Genomic DNA, 25,262 nt, shown 5'->3' on the forward strand with positions numbered 1-25,262 from the left:
CTCAGGGCCGCTCCTGATTCCGGTTTCTCCACACGCTCAGGGCCCCTCCTGATTCCGGTTTCTCCACACGCTCAGGGCCGCTCCTGATTCCGGTTTCTCCACACGCTCAGGGCCCCTCCTGATTCCGGTTTCTCCTGATTCCGGTTTCTCCACACGCTCAGGGCCGCAATTGGTTCCGGTTTCCACTGCCTCTGATTCCGGTTTCTCCACATACTCAGGGCCGCCTTTGATTCCGGTTTCTCCACACGCTCAGGGCCGCACCTGGTTCCGGTGTCTCCACACACTCAATACTGTGTTGATTAAACCTCTACTCTCCATCCCTCTTCCCTCAGCCCCTGGCACCCACCATTCTACTTTATAAATGAATTTGACTACCTAAGTAGGTACCTCATATAAGTCCAGTCCTATGGTTTTTGTCTTTTTGTGACTGGCTGATGTTACTTAGCATGTCCTCAAGGTTCATCGATGTTGTAGCACGTGTCAAATTCTCCTTCCTTTTTAAGATTGAATAATATTTCCTTGTACGTATACACCACACTTGGCTCATCCGTTGTCTGCTGATGTTCACTTGGGCTGATGCCCACCTTTGGGCTGTTGTAACTGATGCTGCTGTGAACATGGTTTATAGATATTGCTGAAGACCTGGTCTCAGTTCTTTTGGGTATATACCCAGAAGTGGAATTGCTGAACCATACAATAGTTCTATTTTTAATTTTTGGAGGAACTGCCATACTGTTTTCCACAGCCACTGCATCGTTTTACTCTCCCACCAGTAGTGCACATGGGTCTGGTTTCTCCATGTGCTCACCAACAGTCGCTGTTTTATATTTTTTTTTTTTTTTTTTGAGAGTAGCCACCCTAATGGGTGTGAGATGCTATCTTGTTGTGGCTTTGGTGTGAGTTTTCCTAGTGATGGTCTTGTTGAGCATCTCGTGCTCAACTGCTGTTTGTATACCTTCTTTAGAGAAATGTCTATTCAAGTTTTTCCACACTTTTTAACTGGAGTGGTATTTTTGCTTGGTTTGTTTTTTGGGTTTTTTTGGGTATTGAGTTTTAAGAGTCCCTTACATATTCTCGATATTAGCCCCTTAACAGATACGTGATTTACAAATCTTGCTTCCATTTCCTGGGTTGCGTTCTCACTCTGCTGATTCTGTTGATTGTGTCCTTTGATGAACAGAAGCTTTTAATTTTGATGTCCAGTTTATCCTCTTTGTTTTCTGCATATACTTTTGGTGTTGTAGCCAAGAAATAATTGACACATCCAATGTCATGAGGCTTTTCCCTTAACAATCTACAGTTTTATCTCTTACATTTATGTCATTGATCCACTTTGAGTTAAATAATTTTAAATATTTTTTAAAGGCAGGGACATGACGTTGGCAAAAATGTCAATGTCATAAAGACAAAAAAGACTTTGGAAATCTTCCCATTTAAGGCAAGCTGAAGAAATGACAACAAAATACAAAACCTGATGCTAGGGTGAGCCCTGCACTCAAGGTGGGAACTGTAGGGATGTTACTGAAGTAATGGGAAGAATTGGAAAGAGGCTATAGATTAAAATTGTTTTTCAAGTCTTTCTAGTCTTACTCAAAAAGGGAAAGTTGCTCCACGTTAGTCAAGACTCCAGTGATGGAAACCAAGTTGGACCATTTCAGCAAGTGAAGATTGAGGTAGGAGGTGCCTGAGGAACTGGAGGGTGGGGTGGAGGTGCAGCCCAGTGACAGGGAGGGCCTAGAAGCAAAGCTCAGGAGTCCCCTTGTCACGTTACTTCTCTGCTCTGTGCACACTTCTGTGCAAATGGATCAGCTCTCTGTGCTCATTCCACCTAGGAGAATGCTGCATCCCCACGGTCATTAGACCTCCTCTGTCAGACGGCTGCCCATCCCCAAGTTACTGGGCCTGGGGCATGGGCTTGGTCACCCAGAGGTGGGAGGCTGTGCCCTCCATGAGGCCAGCAGTCTCACATCTCAAAAGCCAAGAAGAGAGCACACACCCTCTCCTCTCCAGCATGGGCTGTGCAGAGCGATGCCTCCAGAGAGGACATGTGGAAGGGATGGGGAAAACCTGCACACGTGACCCAGCTAAGTGCGAGGTCACTGTCAGCGGTGATGAGCAGGGGGGCTTTGATGTGATGCCATGGGAAGGGCGCTCATCTCTGAGGCCTTTCTCCAAAATGCCTGTGATCCGTGTCTACCCATGAACAATGTTAGACAAGTCCCTACCAAAGGGTAGCCTACAAAACACCTCACCAGTCCCCTCAAAACTGTCAAGGTCAGCAAAACAGGGACATTTCTAAGAGACTGTCACAGCCCATAGGAGCCCAAGGAGACGTGACGGCCAATTGTCATGTGGAATCCTGGGTAGGATCCTGGGACAGGAAAGGGATTTTAGGGGGAAATGAGGAAGCCTGAGTAAAGGATAGATTTAAATCATCTCAGTGTTGGCTCACTAATTCTAACTAATGTTGGATGTGTGCACATTCTGAGACTGGCTTGTGTTGTAGGGCAATGTGGGAGCTCTACTTCTGCTCAATTTTTCTTAAATCTGAAACTCCTAAAAAGTGTATTTTTAACTTTTTTATTTTAATTAACACATAATTGTACAACTCATAGGGTACATAGTGATGTTTCAATACATATAACGCGTAGTGAGCAGATCAGGATATTAGATCAGGAACGTGCATCATTTCTTTGGAAATGTTTGGTATCTTCCTCCTAGCTATTTGAATAATAAATTGCTGTTAGTTATAGTCATCCTGCAGTGGTACAGAACATTGGAACTTCTTCCTCCCATCCAGCTGTGATTTTGTTTCCTTTAACAAATCTCTCCCCGTCCCTCCCTTCCCAGCCTCCACTATGCCCTGTTATACTTTGTACTTCTATGAAATCAACTTTCTTTAGTTTCCACATATGAGTGAGAACGTGTAGTATTTAATTTTCTATTCCTCGCTTATTTCCCTTTACTTAATGTACTGTGCTTCCATCTATCTTGTTGCAGATGATAGGATTTCATTCTGTGTTGTGGCTGAATCCTATTCAGTGTTACATACCACACCTTCCATATCCATTCATCTGCTGTTGTACTCCTGGGTGGATTCATATCTTGGCTATTGTGAATCGGGCGTAGTAAACAGAGGAGTGCAGATGTCTCTCCAGTACACTGATGATTTCCTTTCCTTTGGATAAACACCCAGTAGTGGGATTGTTGGATCACATGGTAGTTCTGTTCGTAGTTTGGGATGTGTGTGTGTATGTGGTGGGGCGGTGGGGGTGGGGAGGGTTGTTTTGTTTTGTTTTTGAGACAGTCTCACTCTGTCACCCAGGCTGCAGTGCAGTGGCATGATCTCGGCTCACTGCAACCTCCCCCTCCCCGGTTCAAGCGATTCTCGTGCCTCAGCCTCCTGAGTAGCTGGGACTACAGGCGTGTGTCACTATGCCCAGCTATTTTTTGTGTTTTTTTAATAGAGATGGGGTTTCACCATATAGGCCAGGCTGGTCTCCAACTCCTCACCTTGTGATCAGCCTGCTTCGGCTTCCCAAGGGTGTGTGTATTTTAAGGAGCCTTCATGCTGCTCTCCATGGTGGCTGTATTAGTTTACATTCCTACCAGCAGTGTGTAAGAGTCCCCCTTTCTCTGTATCCTCACCAGCATTTGATATTTTTTGTCATTTTGATAATGGTTATCTTAATTGGAGTGAGGTGATATCTCATTGTGGTTTTGACTTCCACCTCCCAAGTAACAATAAGTATAAGCAGGTGAGCGGTCTTTGTTGCCGCTCTGCCTATGGAGTAGCCATTTTTTTATTTCATTTATTTACTTTCCTAATAATCTTGCTTTCACTTGAAAAAAAAAAAAAGACTTCCACTTCTCTGATGATTTGTGATGTTGAGCAATTTTCATGTATTTTCTGGCCATTTATGTCTTTTGAGAAATGTCTTTTTGGATCATTTGCCCATTTTTTTAATCAGTTTTTTGTTTGTTTTTTTGCTGTTGAGATGTTTGAGTTCCTTATATATCCTGAATATTAATCCCCTGTCTGGTGAGTAGTTTGCAAATGTATTCTTGTATTCTGTAGGTTGTTTTTTCACTTTGTTTTCTTTGCTGTGCAGAAGCTTTTAAGTTATATGTAATCCTATTTGCTTACTTTTGCTTTTGTGGCCTGTGCTTTTGAGGTCTTATTCAGAAAGTATTTTTTTAAAAACCAAGGAGTTCCCAAAAATAAAAAGTTTTTTTTTAATTCAATGCGAATGAGTGTCATGAAAACCTTATGAATGGACATAAAGTGATGAAAAATTTATCCCAGTCTTTGCCACAGAAATATTGATACATTTTTTTCTTTTTCTTTTTTTCTTTTTTTTTTTTAGACGGAGTATCACTCTGTCACCCAGGCTGGAGTGCAGTGGCATCATCACAGTTGACTGTGACATCTGCCTTAAGCGATCCTCTCACCTCAACCTTCCCAGTAGTTGGGACTACAGGTGCACACCACCACACCTTGCTGATTTTTGCATTTTTTGTAGAGATGGGGTCTCACTACATTGCCTAGGCTGGTCTCAAACTCCTGGGCTCAAGTGAACTTCCTGCCTCAGCCTCCCAAAGTGCTAAGGTTACATGCGTGAGCCACTGCACCTAGCATATTGATGCATGTGATTAGGATCTTAGGAAGCAGGGGTCTGTGCTCGGGATTAGCATTCAGAAATTGAGCGCTTCTGAAACTTGAAACCCATCTGGCCTTGGAAGAAGATGGAAGAGGGCAGTTTGGGCTGCAAGATCGGCTCAGTCCATGCCTCCAAATGGTGTCTTTTATGGGAAGAAAACACAGAGCTCTCTCCCGCCCGAGGGAGAGAAAAGGGAAAAGGAAGGACAGAAGAGTCTGGATTGGAGGAAGTTACGTTTATAATTTTATAAATGAAAAAAGTACACAAAGTATGCCTTGGTACTTCATTTGTGCAATGCGGTTAGATTAGATGAAGACATTCCTGTTTTCTTTTGTGGCCCATTTTTAGGGTGCTTGGTGTCTGTTTCTGGACTTCCATGATCAAGATCTGCTTGCCCTTAGCCTTTTGTAGTGGCCACCGTGGGCCGTCTCTTGTGGTCATCTGTAGGTTTCGTTAGGGCTTGAGTCCCGGGAGGACCTCCTGTGGAAATAATAGTGCATTTGTTTTTGGTTTTGTTTGTGGTTTTGGAAGTGTGAACATGCCTATTTATTTTTAAGCACTGTTGTTGTTCCTTGTGATTTTAATACTCTTACGTGCTCCACTGGTTGCAAAGGAAATGGCAAGATATTAAAATCCCAACTTTGACAGTAACGCTTGCCTCGTCCTCTATGCGCCTTCGCTGCCAGGAAGCTGCAGACTAGACTCAGTCACAGCCTGTTAATTAATCTAAAGTTTTTGAGTATTTAATTTCCCCTCTATCTTTGGGGATTTTTAAAAGCTTATTTTTCAGATGGTCTTATTATACTGGGTATTTTAAATGCTTCAAATTAATTTTGGAAGAAGGTGTAGTTTAAAATCTTAAGTAAAAGTTTTGGTTGTTTTTTCAGTGGCACATTCATAAATGCCATCCTCAAACTGCGAGTGTGGCTGTGCTGCAGCTCAGCTTTCCATGACCGGGTTACCCTATGTCCTGTCTGCTCCCCTTGAAATGCCACAGAGTTGGCACTGAGGACAGCACCAGCTCCGTCTGCATCTGGTCTGTCAAGCCAGTTTTTGAGACTGAAGGTGCAGAGGGTGCTGGACCCTTCGGGTCATGAGTGACCATCAGGCCAGTGCTGAGCAGTGGCGTGGGCGGGCAGGGTGGGCTTCTGGTGGGTGCTCTGCTAACATCTGCATCAGGCGCCCCACCTCGGGGCATTGGTCAGGGGCTCCGGCTGCACTGGTCTGAAGCAGTCGTTTTTCTGGCGGGAGCAGTGCTGCCGTCTGCCGGCGCACTTTTGTTGGGGCAGAGAGTGGTATTTGTTTCTTGGTGGTTGTGACGTCTCCGGAGCTTGTGTGCTGACGGATGCTCTGCCAGCCCGCGGGTGCTGCCAGAGGGTGGTGGTCCTGGGCAGAGGGCAGGTGTGCTCATCCGCCTTTGCCTGGCTCAGACAAGGCTCCTTGCTCCTTGGTGAGAATCTCAGTTGGATGAAGAAAGAGTCCCTTCCGTAGCTTTGTGGGGAAGGATTAGCGAGACGTTCAACCATGGCTCTCCTTAGACAAATGATGAAAAACCTGGTTATCTCAGCAGCACCTTCCTGCCCATTCCCAGGAGGCCAGGCGTGTGATGCTGGGAGGCACGAGTGAAGAATGAAGACCTCACAGACCTGTCGTGACAGCCGTGCGTTCATTCCCCACTCAGGGTTGCACGGCGCCATCGGGGCTTCAGCCTTCTGAGATATTGCTTCCAGCAAAACAGGTTGCTAAGTTTGAGTCCATCTGAGGGCAGTTCAAGGACAGGGCAAGTTAGAGGCCAGTAGCAAGTCCCCTCATGTCAACTCTCTCTTTGCTTTTCTAGCAAAAGTTTAACTTCAAGTCCACTTGACAGCATAGGATGAAAAGACAGTTTATTCCCCACAAGTCCAGGATTCATACTGGAGTTGAGAAGAAATAAGGGGTGAGACAGAGGCCAGGCTGGAAAAGTTTATTCAGACACTCGGTTAAATTGTAGCCTTGATGTGAAAGTAGGTGCACTATTTAAAACCGACTTTCACCTAGTAATGGTTCGTGGAGCCAATTTGGGCAGCAGTAATGCACATTGGAGGGAGCAAGAAAAGTGGCACAAAGTTCCGGATCTGGAGCTGACGGGTTTCCTCAGCCCTGAGTTGTCTAAAGCTGACTTTGCAGCGTGACCTGAGCGGAAGGTGCCCTCACAGAAGGTGAGCTCTGCTGGACGCCAGCCTCAGCACGATGGCTCTTGAGAGTCTTCTGACAGCATCACTTGGTCCTTTCGGTGGCTCAGTCACACTTCCCGCGGGAGAGGGCCAGCCTGGCTGAGCCTGTATTCCTCCCTCCCTCATGGAGTCCTCCTGCTCTGCTCTGGCTCCCGGAGTCCACAGACCTCTGCATCTCCCTCCAGCAGCCCCGCTCTCGTGTGCCAGGCAACACCTTGGTTTTAACCTTACAACCTGGTTCTAACCGAGAAGTGTTAATAATCACCGCTACTCATAACTCACGGAAAACAAGCACTTCAGATCCATAGCTCATTGAATTTGCCCAAACCTGGTGGTGCCTGCCTGTGATCCCCAGTCTGAGAAAGTCGGCACCGGGCAGCACAGTTTGACCCGGGTCTTAACTCAGCCCACTGTGTAACTGTGGAGAACACTACTTTTGAGAACAGCCAAGATCACCTGGTTTTATTTCTGTGAGTTCTTTGCACATGGAGGGAATCAGCCTTTTGATGTGTCTGTTACAAATACGTCGGCTGGTTCTTTAGGAAGACGTCTCTTCTGCCCTTAGATAGGGGGTAGCTTTTTTCCTCTCTTGGCTGTGTGGATGTTGTTCCCCTTGGCGTAGGAGAAGGAGCTCCTGTGTGGCCCTTGCTAGCAGGAGATGTAGCTTTTTCATCCAGGACCGTCCTGAGTGATTTAGCATCCTGTGCCTGTTTTCATATGAAGCACACCTTTTTCACATGAACCAGAGAGGGAATTCTTGAAGGTCTTCTGTGTTTTCAACACTTCAGACGAGGTTATCAGCTGAGATTCTGTCTTGCTTCCTTTCCGGAGGCTGAGGGTCAATATGGGGGCAGGGGCCGGAGAGCGAGGCGCTGGCCAGCACACACCTGCCTGGAGCCTCACTGTCTGATTTTCCTGCACGCCCCCTAAGTGGGTGAGCACAGGCCAAGGTGAAACCCACAGGGATGGAGATAAGGAAGATCTGGGAATGCTGCAGAGCCTGGACCCTCCCTGGCGGAGCCCTGGGGCATTTGCCCTTCACTTTTGTAACTCAAGAGCCTTGTTTCCTGAGTGACCCCCTTACCCTGTCTGCAGTCATCCCCATAGCAACAGCTCCCAGAGCTGCCTTGTGCACCTGACTCCGGCCAGCGACAGGATCTCGAACGTCCTGAAGTAGAGATGACTGAGGACTCTGAAGTAGAGATGACTGAGGACTGGCGCAGAAATGGAGATGGTGTGTGTCCCAAACAGCCCTCAGTTTTGGCTGAGTTTCACTCCCTGGCTGGTCATCTGGCTTTTGTAGTGCTGAGGTGGGGGCATCTGACCTCCCTCTCATTCGTTCTTTCTCCTCACCGTCTTCAGGTGCCCCTTTCTCGCCGCTGCCCCAGCCTGAATGGCCTGGCTTCTCTCCTGCTGTCTTCATCTGGAGCAGATAGCCCCTATCTGGAAGCCACAGTTCGCCGGCTTTGACTCCACTTGGCCGCTCAGATCAGGGCACGTGTGCGGGCCTCCTGGCACGGCAGGAGGGAGTCAGCAGCATTGTCCTGGCATGGCCACGTCCTGCCGACGTCCCAAGTGTGCACGTGCTGCCTCTGGCTGTGAGCTGCTCCGTGGTCAGTGTCTAAAGGAGCACGTTTGTGTTGCACCACAAATTCTAGGTGTTCTCTCATGGCAAGTCCTGAATTAGCATAATGCTACCTGGCTCCTAAAAGTTCTTTAGTTTCTTGCAGTTCTGTGTGAAAACAGCCAGTAAGGCATTTTTGGAGGTTAGCATCGTCAAGCCTGTCGGCATAGTCCATAAGAGCTCGAATCGTGTGAGCTCTTTGGCAGTCCTCATCGGCTGCTGGCATCAAGGTTTCCCTTTGAGACAGACACAGCAGAGTTAAGGGTTCTCATCTGATCTGAAATGGCTCTAGTGAGTCCTCCTCCCTCATCAGACTCCTGCTGACGCACACAGGCGCCCTCCCCAGCGTCTCCTCTCCCGTCTCCTGCAGAAGAGAAAGTGCTGCCAGCCTTCCCTATTCCGCCACAGATGATCCTCCCCGGCACAGGCTGCTCCTGTCTGCAGCAAACAGAGAAGTCACGCCAGGCTGGGTGCGAGGAAATTGTCCTGTGGCCTCAGCCACTGAACAGCCAGAGGAGATGGTGCCCCTGACTACAGACAGCCCTAGGTCCAGCAGGAGCAGTGCAGCCGGTCAAGGCCCTGTCAAGCCCTTCGCGCTGCTCCCTGGTTTGTTGACACCACATGTCTGGCACATGCAGGACGTCAGGCCGGTGCCACCTTCCACACTGCTGGGTGCCTCCCCTGTGAGGGTAGGAACACCCCCATGCCCGGAGGTGTGTGTTTTCTCTCCACGGCGACCCTCATACCACGCAGAGGGCTGCGCTGGACTGGCCCCTCAGGGCCCCGTGACACTCAGCCTTCTTTCTTGGTACCTCCTGCCTCTTCCCTACCCTTCATCCTCCTTCCTTGGCACATCTGTCAGTTACAGAGGAAGACTGCTGCGCCGAGTGCCTGAGAGCGGGTCCCTGGTGTGTTTCAAATCTCAGTGAGGGCTGGTCGTGGTGGCTCACGTCTGTAATCTCAGCACTTTCGGAGGCTGAGACAGGAGGATCACCTGAGACCAGGAGCTTGAGACCAGCCTGAGCAACATAGTGAGATCTCCTCTCTACAAAAACGTAAAAGTTAGCCAGATGTGGTAGTACCCACCTGTAGCCCCAGCAACTCGGGAGGCTGAGGTGGAAGGATTGCTTGAGGCCAGGAGGTCAAGACTGCGATGAGCCATGATTGTGCCACTGTGCCCCAGCTTGTGTGACATGAGTGAGACCCTATCTCTTTAAAAAACAAAAACACATCCGTGGGGGATGGTAAGCAGGTGTCTCAGGAGCCAACAGGCCCCCTGCCCGCAGCCTGTCCCCAGGTGGGAGGCAGGTCCTCTGATCCGCTGTCTTCAAGCCTTCAAGCACTTTCTCCTTTGCTTTATTTTGTTTAAATAAAAATTGCCCCTTAGGTGAACGAAGAGTGTCACGGTCTACTAGGCACTTGGTAAAAATGCAAAACCAGTAGTGAAGGCCTCAAAATACAGAAATAATGCACCTGGGAGGACCGTTAGCGAAGCTCTGGTTGTGACCCGCTGCGATTTCCCTGGCAGTTCTTAAGATTAAATTATCACTACGTATTCTTTGAAGTAAAAGAGTTTAATTTCTGAGTACCTTTGCCGTCAGGGCTTGGCAATTCTCTCTGCTCCTTTGGCTGTGATGCACGTGCTGTCTTGGGAGGGCTCTCGGCCACAGCACACCTAGCCCTGCCTTCAGTGCCCACACCTTCTTGGGAGGGCTCTCGCCTGCTGCACACCTAGCCCTGCCTTCCACCCACAGGACAGCCGTCGGTGCTTCAGGACCAGGCGACACGGTCATGGGTGACCCACAGCTCTTTCAAGGATGCTCTGTAATCCGTGTTCTTTTCCCTTTCTGAAAATGCTAAGTGGACTCATGGTAACTTTAAGTTCAGAGTCATTTTTCCAGTTACTTTGCAGGTTTGAGAGATGTGGCTTCATCTGTCTTCTCTGTGGCCCTTACTTTGGGTACAGTTTCCTCTGCTGCTGGGTTGTTCTTTTTGCAACTTCTGTCTTTGCCATTGGATGATGCTCAGAATCAACTTTCCCGGACAGCTGCCGGGCTTGTGACCTCGTGTGAATTGGTGAAGGGGAAAACTGGACAGAAAACACATCTAGGAATATTTTAGGAACATTTTCTCTTTCTGTTTGCAGAGTTCGCTTAGTGGAAAGAGGATCCCCTCATAGCCTGCCCCTGATGGAATCGGGAAAGGTAAGTATTATAGGAAGAAGCCTGCATTTCTCTATCAGTTTGCTTCTGAGTGTAGGAGCTTTGAAGTTTTCAGAAATGTATTTTTTAGAATGTTTTTTCCTAACTTGAAAGTAACATTTCCATGAGTATAGAAACTCAAAATAACAGTGTTTTAAACACGTTAGACTTTTTTCCTCAGGTAAGAGTTAGGAAATAGGCATCTCCTGCTCCATGAAGCCAGCACAGGCCCTGGTGCCTTTCACATTGGAGCCCAATTCCCAGGGGCACCTGAGGAGCTGAGGCGGCTGCTGCTCCTGCTCCAGCCATCATTTCCACATTCCAGCCAGCAGGAGGAGAAAAAGAAAAGAACAAAGCATGCAGACTATAGGGAAGGTTCCCAAGCTGTCCTACACTGAAATTCCATTGATCAGAACGTGGTCACATGGCCACACGTAGCTAAAGGTTGGGATCTATTGAGATATCAGTTCTGAATATCTATAGGCCTACCTAAAAATCAGGGTATCTGTTACTATGGAAGTAGAAAAGAATGGTTATCAAGAGACAACTAGTAGTTTCTGCCACAGTGGCTGTTTTCTTTTGGTTTTGTTTTGTTTTTTTTCCTAGCACTAAAGGGCAAGAAACATATTTAAACCTTTTTTTTTTTTTTTTTTTTTTTTTTTTTGGCCCCAGTTTTCATATTCCTTCTCCGCTAACATAATTCTAAAAGCATCTCATGTTGCCTCTGGACCTATTATAAAATTGCCTGCATGGCCGCAACTTAGAATTCTTTACAGAGTTGGTTCCAACAGTAGGAATGTGCTCACCATCCATCTTAACAGTCTGGCGGACCATAGTCAGCAGCAGAGACCAGAGCCCTGAAATCTCACTTCAAACTTAAGTGAGATTTAACAGTATGACTATTCCATGATGTTCTGTGTTTTTACCGTAAAATGTTTTGCCTTTATCCCAATCATAAATGTTAGATGAGCTGATCTGAGACAGCTGATCTATATTCAGGATTTCCAGAATAAACTTTCGATTCCTTATATAAGTGGTATCCGTGGAATGTGAGATATTTCTAAGCTAAACTTTAAGAAGGAAATTCTGGCCAGACCCAGCGTCTCATGCCTGTAATCCCAGCACTTTGTGGGGCTGAGACTGGAGGGTTGCTTAAGGCTACAGTAAGCTGTGATCGTGCCACTCCAGCCTGGATGACAGAGCTAGACTCTGTCTCAAAAAAAAAAAAAAAAAGAAAAAGAAAAATGCTTAATACTGACATCCATCACAGTAAAAGATGTTTACCTGCAGGAAAAAGTTCCCCAGTATCTTGAGTTGAAAATTCGGTGGAGATGAGCTGGAGATCCACATGGACGTTCTAATTAAAACCCACAGACTTCACTAGCAGTTGACACAGAATCTTTCCCTTCTGGCACCACCAAAGCAGCTGCCTACTCTGTCGTTTTGCCAAAAGCATTTTGGGTTGTCTTCGAGTCCATGCTTACCCCTGAAAATGTCACTCTGTGACTCCCTTCCTTCAGCGATTACTGCAAGCATCACCCTCCGTCCATGCGTGTGCCATGATGTAAGATGTAATATTGAATCTCTGTAAATATCTTAAATAACTTCATTGAAACAACTGAAAATTCCCATTTTGCAAGGGCCAGGCTCTGTTAAACGTTCTATCATTTACCATGTTTTTTTTTTTTTCAAAAATTGTTTTCATGATTTTCAATAGATTTCTTTTAGCTTTATTGAGGTATGACAATGAAAATGTTTAATTTTAAGGTCACCATAACAGCATACAATATTGTAACAGTTACAGTGAGAATGCGATTGTCTAATGGGCCATAACTTGGTGGCCTGTAATTTTGATTTAATTGCTTTCTAAACAGAATGGAGACCAAGAGACATATGGCATATGAAAGGAAATTACATAAAGACGAAATTGAGGTTGGCTTGTGTGTAGCCTCTCCCTGTATTCCTTCCATTGACAAGAGACTTTTCCTCTCCCAAATAGATACTTCCAGGGGTTCGGATTATAATTGCCAACCCAGAAACAAAAGGACCGCTGGGGGACTCACACCTTGGAGAGGTGAGTTGAGTGTCCTCCGAGACCCAGGTTACTTTTCTGTGATGTATCCTCGGCTTGCCTTGACACCGTCAGAACTGCTCACATGATTGCCACGGAAATAGCATGAGGTGAGCTTTGTGGCTCAGATGAGTCCATGAAAGCTCACAATTACAAAATGGCACTTCCTTAGGGAACCATAATAGATTCTCCTCAAATAATTCAGAAAATATTTAAACACATAATGTGTATGGACTGAGTTTCTTTATTTCTTAGTTCTTGAGTTTGCTTTCTATGTTCCTGCTTTTATTACTGAGAAGTGCTTCACCAGGAAAATGGCAGAGGCCTCCACAGGGAGTAATGTGCAAACAACACCATCAGGACACAGTAGCCAAGAGATCATGTGTTTATTTCAGATCAGAAGGCAAATGGTAGAACTTGACACCTTTGCCTCATTTTGTTCAGGATGAACCCACCCTGGCTGGCTCTTAACTCCCTGCCACTGTGCCCTTCCGTGCCCCTCCGCGCTGCTGGCAGGATGCAGCTGGAGAAGGCTGCCTCGTGTAGCTGTCTGGCCTTGGTCTCCATTCTTGACACCTCATCTCAAGCAGGCCCTGGCACTGCTGGGCGTCCCCAGTCTGAGAGGCCACGTGTCTCTTGCGTCTTCCTCCTGCCCCATTCTCTCTGGCGATGAGCTTGCTGCTTCTACAGGGAAGCAGAGGGCACTGGAGAAGAGTGTGTCTGGAGCCAGCCTCCTCCCACGGTGGCAGCACGTGTGCCCTCCCTCCGGTTACCCCAGGCCTGCCGTGCCACTGGACCAAGCCCCGTGTCCTGCCAAGGGCACCCTCGCTCCCCTTGTCACCTGTCCTCTCTCATTAGGTGCCCCCATTTCTGAATGGCTCCCAGCATCACATGTGGGAGACGTGCTAAGAACTGGCATCTTCTTATAAACAGCACCAGCCCTCCTTCTCCCCAGCCCCAGCCGCATCTCCGGCCACATCCCTGGCCACATCGCCGGCCACATCTCCGGCACATGCAGGAACACGTTTCTACACGTACATGGGTGAACGCCTGGCTAATGAGCAAGCCCTCACCGGTTCTCAGGTCCCACCTTGCTTCGCTTCTTGGGCACTTTTTTTTTTTTTTTTTTGCCCCTCACTTGACCTCTCTCAGTCACATGAAAGATCAGAATTGTGAAGATGAAATTCTGTGCTGCTCTCACTTAGGAGTTTCCTTTAAATGCATTCCTAGAAACAAGCTGGAAGCAGAGCCTGCTTCTCCGGCACCTGGAGGGGGTCCTCACAGGTACTGCCTGAGACGTGTGCTAGGCCAAGGTCAGAATTCTCTTCCCTCTGAGGGTGGCCAGAACTGGCGAAATTTCCAGGATGACTTTCTTATTGGGAATGTGTGTTTTTTCCGCTTTATGAGGTTAATTGAGAAAGTTGTATAAATGAAGGAATGCACTGTGATGCTTTGATGTGCATACTTTGAAACAGTTACCACGACCGAGTTAGTTCTATTATCCGTCACCTCACATTTTGCGTGTGTGTGATGAGAACGTTTAGGATCTATTCTGTTATCAAATTTCAAGTAAATAGTACAGTGTTATTAACTGTAGTCACCACACTACATTTTCTCCCCAGAACCTATTCACCCTCTAACTGAAGGTTGGCACCTTTGCCCGTCATCTCCCCCTTGCCACTCTGAAGCCCCTGGTAACCACTGTTTACCCCCCGCTTCTGCGAACTCAGCTTTTGAGATTCCGCATGAGTGAGGTGGTGCAGTATTTGTCCTCTGTTCTGGCTTCTCACTCAGCGTAACGTCTTCCAGGTTCATCCATGCTGTTGCACGTGGCAGGATTTCCTCCTTTTTTATGACTGAGTAATACTCAGTTGCCTTAATGAGAATTTTCTTTGTGTTAAGGAACAGAGGACAGCTGTCGTTTCCCTGATCTGATGGCGCACTCTCTTTTTCTCAGTTTCACTTTTTCATTTGTGAGGCACTGCTCTGGGGACGTGGGTGCAATACTGAACCCGTTTCTGACTTCCCGGAACTTGACCACTTTTCATTGTCAGTAAAATAATGGAAACAACGAAGTCCAGAATGTCTCCACAGCCAACACTCCAGAGCCCAAAAGGCCTCCTCTCCTGACCCTTGCTGTGTGGGCGCAGCTGCATGCAGCTGCGTGGGCATCTGGGGAACTTACCTGGTTTTACTTTTATCCAGCCCTGTCCATGGTTCTACGTAATCCACGTGGCTATGGCTTTGACTCACCCTATCAGTCTTTGCTTACCTATTTCCCCAAATGTCAGACATCAGGCATTTTTGTTGCCGTTTTTTGGTGTTTTGTGCCTTCATCCCTTAGGTTTGGTTTTTTGGTGTATGGTTTTCTTGCATTCTGTGTCCAGAAGAATGCTCACCAGGTGAAGTGAGAAAATGAATCTCAAAGCTTTTCAACATTGTTCTTGCCCTTTAGAAACAATCGTTTGGAAAAGCGAAGGAATCTAGTGTGACTTTGTTCATTTGATGTGTGTATTTTTAAAAGCTATTTGTTAAATCGTCATCTAATCTGCTTTAATAAGTTCCCCGTAGGTGGATGGCTTGATTGGTTGCTTGGCCACAAACTTGGTAGACTGCCTTTATTTCAGTACCCTCTGCGTGTCTCTCCAGAAACCTGAATGAGATTAACATCTTGGTTTTTCAGTCCAAGGAAACTTTTAATATCACTGAATATAATTTATTGAATTGTCAAAGTAGTTGTAGCCTCATTTCCCTGGAGATAAAATAATGTCACCCACAGTGAAATTTCCCTCCATTTGCAGATTTGGGTTCACAGTGCCCACAATGCCAGCGGTTATTTTACTATTTACGGAGATGAATCCCTCCAGTCGGATCACTTCAACTCAAGACTAAGTTTTGGAGACACCCAGACCATCTGGGCACGAACAGGCTACTTGGGGTTCCTGCGGAGAACTGAGCTCACAGATGCAAATGGAGGTGAGAGTCCAGGCTGGCTGGCCCCCCACACAGATGGGCAGAGGTTAGGCTCCCCTAATACAGAAACTATTCCCAAGGTTTATGGCAGCCAAACCCAGGAGGAAACATGTGCTGGCTGCCACCTAGTGCGAAAAGAGCCGAGTTTAAGAGAAGAGAGGAAGGCAAAATGCAAATGTGTCCAACAAGCTGAGCTGCACATCACATACCCTGTCCTGTCCCGAGAACCAAGTGCTGACTGAAAATCGGGGAGGGGCGCAGCTGCTGAGCACGGGCTGCAGTGTCGCCCACAGCAGAGTGCCCAACGTCTCAGCCCACAGAGTCTCCTCAGCAAGCTTGAAGGCTGCCTGCTCCCACGGGGTCCGTCCGAGACAGAAGCTGGCCCAGTGGCTGCAGGAACGTGCACGCTGCTGCTTCTAGGACTGGATCTGCCCGTCTGGGAAGAGGAGGCCGTGAAGCTCTCGGGCCCTGGTGGCTGGCCGTCTCTGCCCATGCGTTCATCAGAGTGCAGGGCCTGGTGCTGCCGATGCTGGTGCCTAGTATGGACAGCATTGCCTTTGCCCCCTCAGAGGACAGCGGGGTGAGGCCAGGTGTATTTCATGACAGGGAGGAGTAAAAGTGCACTCGCATAGTTAATTCTTTGCTTATTCCAGAATCCTTTCTCACCTCCTTAGTGCTGCTAACAATAGAGGCAGGACTTGGCTGTTTCACAGCAATGGCAGTTGAGGTTCCTGGTGAGATCTTGCCTGACCAAAACCTCAGGGAGATGAGTTTCTGGACATCAGCAAGGCTTCCTTACATGCCTCTCTGACATGCCTACGATGGCCTGGCCCAAAGGGCTGCATTTGGGGATCATACAAAAATATCCCGGCATGACGTTTGCATTGTGGGAAATTGTAGACTAGTTTGAGGGTGCTGTCTGAGGTTCCTGGAAGATGTAAAAGCTGGTGGCAATTTATAATCCTAGAGAAAGGCCAGGAAAGCCACTTCCCGCTGAGTCCTGGGAGCAGGGATACCCTGAAGGACGTGTCCCTGCCACTGGAGAAGAGGCAAAGCTGCTGGAGGGGGCAGAGGCCGAGTCAGGGTCTCCGTCTTTCTTTGTCTGACTTAAATTAGAAAATACTTATCTCTGATATTATTTTATATGCCAATCATGCCTTACAAATTTTCCCTAATATGCTTACTACCTTATAAAAATATAGGACATTTCCTTATTAAGGAAAGATAGGACCTGACCACTGGTTGTCAGTGTCATTATTCCGAGGTTTGCATGAAGGATAGAAATAAATTTCATGGCTCTGTGAGCTAAGGAAATCTTCATGAACATGACCAGGAGCTATGCATTCTTCTCCCACTTAGACACAGGATTAATAGCGCAGAGGAGCACGTGTGGGTTGGAGTCAGGGAGCTGGTCTGTGACTGCGCTGCATCCTGTGTGACCTTGGGCAGATGAGGCCTCAGCCGGTAGGTCCACGGGGCTCAGACCACTGGGTGCTGACTTCGCCCCTCAGTTGCTCCCGGTGAACATGGGGTCAGGCAGTTGACTGGATATCGAAGCTGAGCCAAGAAAGGTCTTCTCCCAAAGCACAAGTGTAGAGGGAGCATGGCGGCTTTGCAGCCAGCTGTGGGGCACCGACACAAGCCGGGCATTTGCCAAGGAGCTCCCTGGCAGAAGAAGCAAACTGTCCCTGGATCCATGAGGCCCTTCCTTTGCGTCCCTGTCTCACTTGTGGGTAGTTTTTAATCTTTTTTCAGAAAAGAAGGAAAGTGACTTGAGCAGCATTATGGGGAAGCTCACACAGGCTTTCATTCCTCCACAGAGCGCCATGATGCCCTCTACGTGGTCGGGGCACTGGACGAAGCCATGGAGCTACGGGGCATGCGGTACCACCCAATCGACATTGAGACCTCGGTCATCAGAGCCCATAAAAGCGTTACGGAATGGTAAGTCGTGAGCTTGCAGCTTGTACCCAAATCGGGAGCCAAGTTTGTGAAGCACTGAGGATGTGGAGGGCACAGCGGCAGAGGAGAGTTTTGCTAAGGTAGGGAAGGGAGTGCAATTCAGCATTTGACTATAAACCTTTGTCTTTTGGGGTTAAAGTAACAAAAGAACACTCCACACGTAGAGTTAATGTACCATATATTACCTGAAAACGATAGACTTCTATTGCCATGAAAACTACTTGATAAGGTTTTCCAGGAAGCCAAATTGTTTGGTTTTTAATTTACAAAAGCATGATATAGGAAAAAAACGAACCTCACACGTATGTAGGCACAGAAAATACTTTTATGACTGTTGACTTGGGAACTGTAAGTAACATGAGACGTGGGAAAACTTTCGGTGAGAAGGAGAAGCAGCGTTTGCCCAGACCCCAGAAGAGACTTCCAAAGGAAGAACTGCTTGAGTTAAACCAAGGCTGACAGTGAGAAGGTGTGTGCGTCGCACCTGCTGCCCGGGGCAGACTCTGCTCTGGGCCAGGTGAGGACTTGGAGGCTGGGACTTTGTCTTTCTCTCTGGCCCGTTTAATCTGTCGTGACGTGCTGAGTATGTCCATGGCGCTGCCGGAGATACAGCAGCATGTGTGGGAGTGGATTGGATGCTGGTGTGCCATGAGTTAAGTCAGCCAGGGCTGGGGAGTGTCACAGGCTTGTTCAGTGCCTTATATTTGCAGTTAGGCTGAAAAGTGACCCAATACCGTTGACTTGTTCATTCCCTTGATAACAGACAGAGTGCTAACTGAGGGCGCCTGGTGACACTGGTCTCCGTCTCAGGTCAGAGACCCTGAGGGAGATGCATTCTCCTCTCTCATGAACAGCTTTTCTGGGCTGAAAGGATGGGTTCTGAGATTGTTCCTTCCTCCTCTTAGCTGGCTGAGGTGCAGTAAAGGCTGGTACGCACTGCCATTCGCTGAATTTGAACATGGAGGACTTGGCAGAATTTACAAGATCCAGTTTGCTTACCTGTCAGTGATCCTGTGGTTCAGATTGGCTAAGCCCCTACTCTCAAACAAAATTCCTTAAATTGTTGATTTCCTTGACAGTTCTCTCCTTGACTATACAGAGAAGACAGAAACTCTAGGAAGACTCTGGCACTGAAACTCGACCGGGGCCTACCTTGTTTTCCATCTAAATAGCTGCGAATATCAGTTAACAGCCCTTCCGTTTTTTTTTATTTTTAAGAAAACAATTCTAATTGGCTTGTATTACCTCCCTCAAGCATTTCTGTCCAGTTTGCCGCTAAAAGCTGTGGCTCGAGGGCCTCGCTGGTGCTCTCTGTGGGCTTCTAGACCGTGGTGCTGGGCCTTGTTCTGAAAGTGTAGCTGCTGTGACCTGCCACGTGGCCACTGAACTGGGTCTGTCCCTCACCTGGTCAGGGGCTCACATGCCCCTTGCCCACATGGTGTCCTTTGAGTGGACTTTTGAATGTTTGAGATGATCCAGATACAAACTGCTTTGCTCCACCTTCCCTCTCCCAGCCTCCCTGCACTGCCCTTCCGGCTGCCGTGGGCTGCTCCATGCTGGGAAACGTGGCTGTGTCACCCAGCGTTGCAGAACGGGACTCTCCGTGTTGCCAAATTCAAGCCAGACTTTCTCATTTCTCATCAGTTGCTCTCAGCACTGAGTAGCGTGCACAGCTCCTGGACAGGCTCTGAGAGTCACTGGCACCGCCCCGTAGGTCCCTGGCAGCCCAGAGGAGATAGCAGATCAAGCACACCCTCCGCCAGCTCTGTTACCTCCAGAGAGCCAAGCTGATTCGGATACTCCAGGACTATTCCATAAATTCCAAATGCCATAATAAAAGTATAACAAATGTTCCTGAGATGTGTGTATCTGTGATATCACAGATTCACAGTGTGGGCTCACATGGGCATCACCAGGAGCAGTATGACAGGAATTCAGCACCAGCACGTCTTCTTGGAAACAGTTATTAGCGTGCTCCATAGGCGTGCGGCAGTCACAAAGCAAAATCCAGGAGAACTAGTGAGAATTTCCAGGAAAAATTCTCCAATTTTCCCTGTCAATTTAACATAGATTGGCCATACTGAATAAAATACGTGTTTTTCCTGATCGACTTACTCTCACACTTAGAACAGTAGTGAGTTTCCCAAAATACCTCCTGCCTCAAGCTACGATAGAACGTGTTAGGCGCATGAGAGCAGATACCAGCAGCCCTGGAGCCTGGTCTCCATCCAGCCCCCTCTGCCCGGGAACCTCCTGGCCTCCTCAGCCAAGCAGACCTCAAGTACCAGGCTCTGTGAATATCGGGGCCCTTAAACAACTGGTTCCAAAAGCCAGCCCTATATCCTTTAAAATGGAAAGCACCGGGTTTTTGCTTCTGCCAGTTGGGTAGACTACATACTCGGGTGCCCGTCCTGCGGAAAGATGACTCGATTCCAAATAAAACATTTCTGAGTGAATCTTCCACATTCCAGAAGACTTACCCCTGCACATGGGTTAGCCACGGCTGTATGACAGCCAGCCCTTGCTCAGTGCTTTAGACAGAGTTGTTACGATGTCCCCACATCTGCATGCCAGGGGCTGGCTCAGCTGGGGCGAGCAGCTCGGCTGCGCCCGGGACTGGTGGCTCTTCTCCATGTGTTTCTTATCCTCTGGACCCAAGGGCCAGCCCAGGTGTGTCCCCGTCCTTGCAATGACGCAGGCACGCCAGGAAGAGCCCCCACATCCAGCCCTTCTGGAACCTTCGCCGGCATTCACCTCCCTAACACAGGCTGACAAGTTCCGTGCTGAGCACAAGCCCCAGGACTGGGAAACACGCCTCCCACTCAGGTGCACCGCACAGGCAGAGAGGAGTAGACACCCACGCGCTAGGCCTCTGCACGCACGCCTCTCAGCCGCAGAGTGGGGTCTGGAAGCAGGAGGCACAGGGCTGCCTTGAGGGCAGAGGCTGATGGCACACTGCACTCGGCAGTGGGGGCATTGACCCTCCAGGCAGCAGCAAAGAGGCGGCACTGGAACACAGAGGCCGCTAGCCGGGTGGAGTGACCCTGTGCTAGGAATGGGAACTCAGGAAGACGGTGAAACCCTCACAGAAGCCACCGAGAGAGAAGGCTGGTAGGAAACGCCGATCCGTGCTGTCGCCAGGAAATCTGTGTGGGGAACCATTAGTGGGCGGCAGACGGAGGACATGGAGAGGTCAGAGGAGACTGTCGGGAGTGCTCGGGCAGGTTGGAGACAGCCAAGTGGAACTTCGAAAAGAAACCACAGCTATTAAAGCGTTAATACACGTGTAATGTTGGCTTTCTTTTCTGTCTTTTAGTGCTGTGTTTACCTGGACAAATTTGTTGGTGGTTGTGGTTGAGCTGGATGGGTCGGAGCAAGAAGCCTTGGACCTGGTTCCCTTGGTGACCAACGTGGTCCTGGAGGAACACTACCTGATCGTCGGAGTGGTGGTTGTGGTGGACATCGGCGTCATCCCCATCAACTCCCGTGGGGAGAAGCAGCGCATGCACCTGCGAGACGGGTTTTTGGCAGACCAGCTAGACCCCATCTATGTGGCCTACAACATGTAGTCTCGTCTCTTGGCTTCCATGGACTTTTCTAGAGATGTAGACATTGTTCTCCGTGTCCACTGAAGCGTGCAGACACAGGGCAACACTCACCAGAATGCAGCCTTTTGTGGTGAGAGTGGAGGAGGAAGAAGAGGAGGAAGAGGACTTCTCAGAGCAGCCACGATCGGCATGGGGGTGAAATGTGAATTTACCACTGAATTTCGCTCAGAAGGACTTTGGATTACTGCCTTCAGTTCGTTGGAAAAGCCCATTTCAAAAACTTTCTTTTCTTTTCTTTCTTTTTTAATTATTGGATAATAAGTGCTTTCTTCGTAAATGTGGTATTCTGTTAAGCCGAAATAGCAATTAAAAAAATATCCTGCCCTCCAGATGGGTTCTTTTAAACAATTTATGTAGTGTGACAAAGAATTGTTTTCTCTGTTTTAATGTGTCATGAAATCTTAATGACATGGATCTGTTACTAATTTAAGCCATTGCTAGATCTCATCCTTTTAGGGAAGTTTGAGGTACGAGAAAACCTTCCAAATAGCACCTTCCAATTAGATTATAGCAGCTTTCTTTGTCAGAAATGTGCTGAAGAAACAAAGGCTGATATATGGCCTTTGAAGTTAGTGTAGAATGAGAAGAAATTATAAATAAGGTGTATTTCGGCAGTTATCTTGCAAATATCTTTGTACTAAACTAAAAAGATAAAATAAGTTAACTTCCTCAATATGTAATTATGTACAAAACGTTTAATTTATTTTGATCTCTTTAGAACTATAAAAGAGAAAAACATTCAAGAATATTAAAGTCTTGTAATGTTTGCTAATATAAAAAAGTGTTGTATTATCTTGCGTGGATAGTATCACAACAAATATATATATATGAAATATAAATTCACTAATGAACAAAGGAGATTTTAAAGTTTAAGACGCAGAACTTGTCACTTGCATGGTGTGCCCCCGTACTCACATCCACTCCGCTGTTGCCAGCAGTCACAGACCGCAGGAGCCCTGTCTAAAAGTTTCTTCTAGAACCAGAGACCAGCAAGTGAAATTACTGCCATCTCAAGGATGGTGGAAGAATTCAAAGCTCAATGTGCTGCACTATTTTTTTCTTTGCTGTGGGACAACAGTAAATGTGTTTATGCCAGCGTGTGCTGATGATACTGAGGGGCTTTCGGTTGGCAAATCGCACTGTTTTCTTAGCTGCAAGAGTTCGTTGCACAATGTTTTTCATCATTTTTGTTAGTGTCATCTTTTGTTGGTCCTTGGTGCGGAAAGGAATGCGATTCTGTGGTCATTTGCACTGGGTTGCATTGATTCCCCCCGATGGCCAATGTGGAGTGGACAAAGTGTCCGGAACTCACATCGGTGATCGTCCCCTCGTCTTAAGACCCAGCCAGCTCTGTGTGAGCCTCTGGGGCTCCCTCGCTCGGTGAGCACAGTTCCCCGGGGGCTCATGCCAGAGCTCTGGCTGAAGCAAGAAGTCCTCCAGCTGCGTCGTTTGCCGCCTGTGGATGAGTGCGCCCCAGTTTCTGCCCTGGCAGCTCCTGGCCACACCTTCTCAGAGCTCACCTGTGCACTTCTAAATTGAATTGGCCCACGGAGTCCAACCAAGAAGGAGCATCTGCACTCCGAGAAAGATGTGTTCTGTACCTGCCCCATGTGACCCTGCAGTGGCTCTCGGTGCTAGACATGCATGACTAAGATTGATGCTGGGCAAAATTTAGATTAACTTTCATTATGTTGTGGGCAGTGTCTTTGTCTGCCTTTGCTATATGCAGTCAGCAGTAAGCCTTTTGCTAAAAGAGTTTTGTTTGACTTCTGAGATCCAAGGCTGATTGTTGTAAAAAAAAAAAAAAAAGTGGCACATTTAAAAAAATTTGTCTGCATATGTGGTGCATCCTTCCATCTCCACAAACCATTTGATTCTTGAGATATTGTTTGGCCTCATTGCTGTGTGTGAATATTTCTCCACATGCTTCAGATACACATTCCTAGTCTCTGCTTCCTAAGGGTGGAACCACCACACATCGGGGGAAAAAAGACATTTTCCTATACCCACCCACCTTGTCTAAAGGGAAGTAGGTTTGGGGCTTCAGGTCAGACACTGACTATGAAACATTAGGTGCAGTGTGCAGGACAGCTTTGAGGTCCAGCTGAAGTCAGGAAGCAAAACAAATTTAGATGTCACTTCAAACATAATTTTAACTGTCACCAAATCAACTCTATGTTCGAGGAGTGTGGACGCTGCAGTGTAGTTGCGAGGGCAGTTAGCAGCCGTCTCTTCTGCATCCTGTCAACTCTGATGTTAGAGTTTAGGCTCAAAAGAGTTGGTGGACTGAGATCAAAATTTGGTTGTGCAAGAAGAAGGAAAGGAGACAGTACCACCAGTTTCAGCAATAAAGAAGGGTCATTCTGTATTCGAAATTGTACTGTAGATAAATCATTCATGAGAATGTAAAAAATGTTCGTCTTGTGACCTTGTGCTTTTGAAGTCAGACAAAACCGTGTAATCAACTTGCACAAAAAGAGGGTACACAATGAACATATAAACACAGACCTAATCAAACAGGAGCAGATTCCTCATGGTGCTTGTTTATTATATATATTTAATCCTGCTTGACACTTTACCCAAGGGAGATGGTCCCTTTTATCAGTTGAATGTTAGCAGCGTTATTTCAGAGTGTGGTGACTGGTTAGAGAAATTCATGTACTCAACCAATCACAGTTTCAAACAAAATTTTTATGTGCAAAGGACAGCAACCTTCTTGTATGTTAAACCACCAGTACGCTTTGTACATCTGTGATAACGCCTGTTTTATATTCAAATGAACAAATAAAAGCTTTTATTTTTGTTGCTCTGAAAATAGCAGTTTCTTAATTGGTCCCCTGGAAAGATGTCTGGGACAGCTTTAATCCCAGGAAGGAAGTGACTCCTACAGGGAAATGTATCTGACTCTGTTTACAGAATTTGTTGCATTACTTAGTACAGATAATCATACTTTGAACAATGTTTAAATTTTGATGGGGGCATTTATTGCTAAAAATAATTCCTATGGCAACAAATGTTTTGTGAAATGTTTTTTTTAAATTCTTTTAAATATATCGAAATATATTTGTTCACATTTGCTGTAAGTGTACAGATTATTGGTAATTTGGGGACAAACAGCGTGAGTCCTGTGTGTAGATGCTTTATGTCAGCTGTGTCGCAGGGTCACAGTGTGTCAAGGAGTAGGAGTACTTGACTGTTCCACCCCAAATTGTCTTCATCCATTTGACAACCAGAAGCTGCGTCTTTTGCCCAAGATCTTAGAATTCTTATGGCTTTGTCTTTGGGAAAGCAGTAGCAGGTCAACTGCCCTTCAGACTAGTGGTTCCATGAAGATAAATGTTGGTTCACAAGAAAATCAGTGGAACTAGGGCCGGGCGCAGTGGCTCGCGTCTATAATCCCAACGCTTTGGGAGGCCGATGCAGGCGGGTCACGAAGTCAGGAGATGGAGACCATCCTGGCTAACTCGGTGAAAGCCCCTCTCTACTAAAAATACAAAAAATTAGCTGGGCATGGTGGTGGGCGCCTGTAGTCTCGGCCACTCGGGGTGTTGAGGCAGGGGAATGGCGTGAACCCGGGAGGCGGAGGTTGCAGTGAGCCAAGATCGCACCACTGCACTCCAGCCTGGGCGACAGAGCGAGACTCTGTCGCGAAAAAAAAAAAATCAATGGAACTAAAATTTTCACACATAGCACCAGGTGTAATCTGAGTGCCTTTGTGTTCAAATTTCACTTGCCTTCCCTGACCCCTAACTTTCATTCAGGACAATCCCACGCTGACTGAGAATGAGGCTTTGGGTGTGTGAAAGTGAACAGCTGGTGTGAGACCTGCAGGGCTGCATTGGATGAAGCAGACGATAGCAAGGGAGAGATGCTTTTCCACAGGCTCCTGCTTCTCAGATGGCAGCCCTCACCATGGCCCGTCAAGTACAAACCAGGTAACCAGGAGAAC

The 25,262-nt window shown here is 47.4% G+C and overlaps 1 protein-coding gene across 1 annotated transcript in view; it reads left to right on the top strand.

The window, feature by feature from the left end:
* DIP2C (disco interacting protein 2 homolog C) overlaps positions 1–24,128 on the top strand; it is a 164,801-nt gene extending 140,673 nt beyond the window's left edge. Inside the window, exons 31-35 of the mRNA XM_023192485.1 lie at positions 10,645–10,702; positions 12,699–12,773; positions 15,572–15,746; positions 17,564–17,687; positions 21,022–24,128. Of these exons, the coding sequence (XP_023048253.1) occupies positions 10,645–10,702; positions 12,699–12,773; positions 15,572–15,746; positions 17,564–17,687; positions 21,022–21,274 (685 nt within the window). The 3' untranslated portion in view covers positions 21,275–24,128. The remainder of the gene's footprint in view (positions 1–10,644; positions 10,703–12,698; positions 12,774–15,571; positions 15,747–17,563; positions 17,688–21,021) is intronic.
* Positions 24,129–25,262: the final 1,134 nt, after the last annotated feature.

The sequence above is a fragment of the Piliocolobus tephrosceles genome, chromosome 9 (assembly GCF_002776525.5).
Source record: "Piliocolobus tephrosceles isolate RC106 chromosome 9, ASM277652v3, whole genome shotgun sequence".
Taxonomy (NCBI): Eukaryota; Metazoa; Chordata; class Mammalia; order Primates; family Cercopithecidae; genus Piliocolobus; species Piliocolobus tephrosceles.